Source organism: Syngnathus acus, chromosome 13, assembly GCF_901709675.1.
Source record: "Syngnathus acus chromosome 13, fSynAcu1.2, whole genome shotgun sequence".
NCBI lineage: Eukaryota > Metazoa > Chordata > Actinopteri > Syngnathiformes > Syngnathidae > Syngnathus > Syngnathus acus.
In genome coordinates, this window is record NC_051098.1 from 15,826,665 (window position 1) to 15,832,812 (window position 6,148).

Consider the following 6,148-nt stretch of genomic DNA (forward strand, 5'->3'; position numbering starts at 1 on the left):
CTTGTGCGCTGAGAATGTGCGGGCAGTGCGCGATTGCGCACGCGCGCAGTTTAGAGGGAACATTGGGTCTGAAACCAGGAAGGAGGTGGTTAGGGTTTGTAGTTTGGGTTGTGGTTTTATGAAAGGGCTGATGAGGGTTTCAAGAGGATTGTAGACGTAATAGTAATAAATTAGATTCATATAACGCCCCTGCTCCATTAAAATGCACCTTTTGGTAAATATATTTCGTTTCTACCGCTAATAGTGGCACTTGTCTTTGTCTGTTATTTATCCTTTTTATAATGTGGCACTTGTATTCTTGCATTCTTGTACGCTGCTGTGACAAGTAAATTTCCCCGCTGTGGGATAAATAAAGTTATATCATCATCATCATCAACTGACAGAAGATTAATAGTCTTAATTAGGATCCTATAATTGAAAAATAATTTCATACAAATACAATTAGTCAAAGTCAAAGTCAAAGTCAGCTTTATTGTCAATCCCTTCATATGTCAAGACACACAAAAACCGAAATTCCGTTTCCTCCATCCCACGGTGACGAGACATACAAGTAGGCGACACAAAACAAAAAAATTAGGTTGAGACGTCAATACTGTGAAGTAAACAACTCTTTAATGAAATGTCTTAATACATCTCGAGTACATTTTAACATGTTATTAGTAAGGTAAAGTAACAAATAAAACTGTTGAAGAAAAATGGGGGATATCCAACACTATTTCATTTTATTGATACACATCATCATCATCATCATCGGTTTAAAGTCCGCTTTCCAGGCATGAACATGAAAAGCTGAACAAAACAAAATCCTGAACCAACACTAATAAGAACCAAGCAACTTGCCCTAAATTTGAACACACAACTAAAAACAAAATAAACTTCAAGTATCATGAAAAATACAAAACTATTATCATCCCGAGGCCGGTTAACTTTATTTTCAAATTCATAGGTAAAACTAAAATGAATTGAACTTCTCACTGTCGTAAAGGAAAGGAGATCAGCATCTCAATCAAAAGGTGCATACTAGAATAGAACGATCACTGATGCATAAACTCATAAAGTCTGCTCAAATAGAAGGTGAGAACTTCATGGATCATTGCTCATCTCTCCAAAACACACAGAATTCTTAATAGAGACTCTTTGGCAACTGACTGAGCAGGCAACAGGTTTCTCTCCAGTGTGGGCTCCTGTGTGCCTGATTAAGCTCACCCTGAGAGACTGTTTGGCCGAACTGAGCATTAAAAAGGTTTCTCGCCAATGTGGATTCTTGTATGCCTGTTTAAACTTCCCTTCCGAGAGAACTTTTGCCCACAAACTGAGCATGAAAAAGGTTGCTCGCCAGTGTGGGTTCTTGTGTGCCTATTTAAATGCCCCCACGTGTGGAATTTTTGGCCACAAACTGAGCATGAAAAAGGTTTCTCACCAGTGTGGATTCTTGTGTGCACATTTAAATGTCCCCTCCGAGAGAACTTTTGGCCACAAACTGAGCATGAGAAAGGTTTCTCGCCAGTGTGGGTTAATGTGTGCGAATTTAAATGTCCCCTCCGAGAGAACATTTGGCCACAAACCGAGCATGAAAAAGGTTTCTCGCCAGTGTGGATTCTTGTGTGCATCTTTAAAGATCCCCTCTGAGAGAATTTTTGGCCACAAACTGAGCATGAAAAAGGTTTCTCACCAGTGTGGGTTAATGTGTGGGAATTTAAAGTGACCCTCACAGAGAATTTTTGGCCACAAACTGAGCATGAAAAAGGTTTCTCGCCAGTGTGGATTCTTGTGTGCGTATTTAAATGCCCCCCCGTGTGGAATCTTTGGCCACAAACTGAGCATGAAAAAGGTTTCTCGCCAGTGTGGATTCTTGTGTGCATTGTTAAATAACCCCTCCGAGAGAACTTTTGCCCACAAACTGAGCATGTAAAAGTTTTCTCAACATTGTGGATTCTTGTGTGCGAATTTAAATGTCCCCACTGAGAGAACTTTTGGCCACAAACTGAGCATGAAAAAGGTTTCTCGCCAGTGTGGATTCTTGTGTGCACATTTAAACTTGCCATCCGAGAGAACTTTTGGCCACAAACTGAGCATGAAAAAGGTTTCTCGCCAGTGTGGATTCTTGTGTGCATATTTAAACTGTTCCTGTGAGAGAACTTTTGCCCACAAACTGAGCATGAAAAAGGTTTCTCGCCAGTGTGGATTCTTGTGTGCACATTTAAACCAACCCGCTGAGAGAACGTTTGGCCACAAACTGAGCATGAAAAAGGTTTCTCACCAGTGTGGATTCTTGTGTGCCTATTTAAAAGCCCCCTCGTGAGGAATTTTTTGCCACAAACTGAGCATGAGAAAGGTTTCTCGCCAGTGTGGATTCTTGTGTGCACATTTAAACCTGCCCGCTGAGAGAACTTTTGGCCACAGACTGAGCATGAAAAAGGTTTCTCGCCAGTGTGGATTCTTGTGTGCATATTTAAATTTGCCCTGTGAGAGAACTTTTGGCCACAATCTGAACAGGAAAAGTTTTTCTTTCTTGTGTGCATTCTCATGTGTTGTTTCAAACTACTGCTACGAGCAAAAAAAATTCCACAGTGAGAACATTGCCTGTGTTTGTTTTGAGAGTCATCATCATCAGCAGCAGGAACATGTGACAACACGTCATCACTATCTGATGGTGGAGCTGCTCGTGATCCCCCACAGTGGTCTCCATCACCTTCTCTGGTCCTATGTGGACTTGAGCTGCAGCTTGGAGGCTCCGTTCCTTTGCTCACCTCATGTTGAGCCTCATCTAAACCAGTCAATGGCATCTCGCAGGTATCTTCCTCCTCCTTTTTGATGTCGTCCTCTTTCTGACAAGGTCGCTCCGGCTCTTCCTCCTCTTTTATAGTGCAAAGAAACTTCTGCTCCATTTGTTCATTGAAGTGGTGGACCTCTTTGCCCACATCTTCCTCTTTAATGCGAGTGCGGTCCGGCTCATCCTGCTTAGGACGAATAGCTTCACTGATGTCTGCAAAACAGGACAAACACATATTAACAATGAAAGTTACAGTTGAAGAGAAACTGGCAAAAGAACGATACAGGGGCTTTTTCAATCAGCATATCACGCATGATTTCGATAGAATTCTACTCAAAATAAACACTGGAAGAGGATTCATAATAGAGACTAGACGTGTACTAACCTGCTCTGCGCAACACAACATAAGGCTGCAGCCAAAGATGTTCCAGTCGTCGACGACTGCGGTCCTTTTCCTTCACGTACTTTGCTGTGGTCCTTGCAGACATTTTCCCACTGCAATCACAAAACTGGTTCAACGATATTTGGCTAACAAAAGTGTCTTTTGGACAGCGGCAAGCGAGCGATTTGTTGAAGTGATTGAAATATAGGTTATCCCGTATTTACGCAATAATATTTTGTGTTTGGCAAGAAAATAAACTTTGCAAAAGACCGGTGAGTCGCTCGCATTGTTCTACAACGCCTATGTACCTAGGAATTCCTAACAAAATGAAAATAGCAGGCGCAAATCATGGTCAGGTTAGACAAACTTATATCATTTTTCATGTTCATATATGATGAACTCACACCACTCATAGAGTTTCAGAGGCATTACTGTGCAATAACATCCTGCTCTTCACACCTTTTGAATTTGTCTACACTGTTTTTGCCATTATTCACATGTCCTGAGTGTTGTTAGTCACCTATATGTTGAACAGAGTGTGTGTTTTACCGAAGTCAAATTCCTTGTTTGGCACGCTCAAACATGGCGAATAAAAACTCTTGAATCTTGAATCGATCTTTATTGTCATTGTCACATGTACAACAACATTTATATAAACATGACTGCTCAATCAGCACACGGAGCTGTGTAACCTTCCAATACAGATAGATACCAAATGGTCAGGTGACCACACCAAGTAGAAATTTGCCTTATAAGGACATCCTTTTGCTTTCCCGCCTATAGAGGCTTTGCAGTCACGTGGTTTTATCACGTGATTTTGTGTTATGCCGCCATCTTGGCGGTCAACTCGTCAGCTCGTTCCTACGTGTTTGTATGGATTGTCTGATTTCTGCGCTACGTTTTCACCGATTTCTTCCGAATTATGGCTGATTTGCTATCCAACGAAGTTAGGCATTTGGATGAAGACTCCAAGAAACGTTACAGAGAGAAGTTGAACCTTGTTGGCACAACGGATCCGTACCTTTTACCGAGAAGCATGCTAAAATCGCCCGAGCATTTTGCAACAGCCGACCTGCCTGAACGCTCATATCCAGATATTTATAATTACCTCGTCGATTTGTTTTGTAATGGCATTTCATAACTTGACATATTAAAAAACTGAATAGAGTGAAATCATTCAGATACTGTACCTGTCTGTTCAAGTTGCTACCATTTTTATTTTTTGTTTATTTTTGCATGATGCCACATCTGATTGGCTTGAAAACTTAACCAATAAAAATTTTAACCTTGTGCCAATGGCTTGAAAACTTTACCAATGTAGATTTTACCTTGTGCCAAATGAAGTAACAAAAACCCTCTTGTTAAAAAATGCTACATTAAAAAATAATTGTTTCACAAGGTTCATAATAATTTTTTGGGAAATTTTCTAATGCATTCACTCGAGAATTAATTGTTCAATTCCAATATGAAGTTCAATATTTACATTGATAACGTTTTCAAGCCAATCAGATGAAGCATCATGAAAAAATAAACACAAAATAAAAACGGGGGGGGGTGAACTGAAGAAATCATCCCATTCCCTGCCTTGCTGCTCTTGCTGCCTTTCTAAAAATGCACCCAGCATTTTCAACAATCATATTTGTATCATCCCATATTGTATTATTTCACATTTTGTGAAACAAATCAGGGGTGAATAGTTTGTTTACATACCTGATATGAAGTCCTCATTGCATATCCTTGTGTAAATCGTAGGTTTCCATCGTTCACGACGAATATCCGCGATCCATTTATCACGTTTTTTTCATGTTCGCCGGAAATCTATAGAAGCTAAGATTTGGTTTATCGCCTCGTCTATTGCTACATCCAACAGCACAGCAGGTATCCGGCATTTTTAAGCTCAAATAGCAGCAGATATAACAAGAAAGCGTGTGTCAGTCGTAGACCGGCACTGAAAAGTTGACCGCCAAGATGGCCGCCAAGCTAATGTGGGTAGCTTGATGACGTCAGCTGCAAAGCCTCTATTCCGGACAGTACAAAACCTTCTCACCTGGAAGGTGGGGGTTGTTGTTTGGTCTGCTCGATTGCCACGTGTACTGACCGCCATTATACAACCCAATAAATCTTTGGTTTTCTTTCTCAACGACGGACATCTCAAACAACACGCAATAGTCGTCAACTTCGACTTGTTTTGTTTACAACGTGAACTTAAAGCGACCCAATACACACATAACCGCATTTCATGTAGATCGGACCTGTTTTAGCAAACGTGATTACGCGTTATCATCTGGTAGATTACGCGTTATCATCTGGTAGAGTGCATGATTCAAGAATTTTATTGCCCATGTTCGAGCCTGCCTGCAACCATCACTGCTAATCCTCGACTTTGACTATTTCCACAGTACAGTATTACTCTTAGTCCAGGCAAGAACCAGCATGTGATGATGGCTCATTTGAGATCCAACATTCGTCGAGGATAATCAAGCTAAATAGCATAAAGTTAGCACTGTGCTAGCTACCACGCTAATGAAAGCGTCCCGCACTTCTGTACAGCAACCAAGCAGTACTACAAATAACGTTGCATATGATCACTTAGGTCCATCGTCGCAACTTACCTCTTTCGTCGTTGCGGTTGTCGTGTAGCTAATGTTACTGATCCACCACATACGTAGCGTGTTTATCGGATGCAGCCGAATGGAAGGCGACGCGCTTCTGTTTGAGGATTTCAACCACGCGCGGTTTTGTTGTAGTCGCTTTACTTCCTGTTACGTAATGATGATGTCATTTGAGTGAGGTCCCGGACGCCCTCTAGCGGAAGACACTGGGACGTTTTTATGTTGTTGACCAGCAAAGTTGGAGGCGAATTGCACTCACGTAATTGGCTGTATTTTGCAAATATACGGCCCAATCATACCTGCAAACCGACCAGGTGACAAGCAAAGATTGGCCACTCTGATTGGTTAGATGATTTGTAAATTGTTACCCTGAATGCAACA

General features: G+C 41.2%; 1 protein-coding gene across 1 annotated transcript; it reads right to left on the reverse strand.

Moving 5' to 3' along the window:
* Positions 1-737: 737 nt before the first annotated feature.
* On the reverse strand, positions 738-2,764 carry LOC119132140 (gastrula zinc finger protein XlCGF57.1-like). The gene has a single exon (XM_037267124.1). The coding sequence runs from the start codon at positions 2,526-2,528 to the stop codon at positions 1,236-1,238; it is 1,293 nt and encodes a 430-aa protein (XP_037123019.1). The 5' UTR covers positions 2,529-2,764; the 3' UTR covers positions 738-1,235.
* Between the last annotated feature and the right edge of the window lie 3,384 nt (positions 2,765-6,148).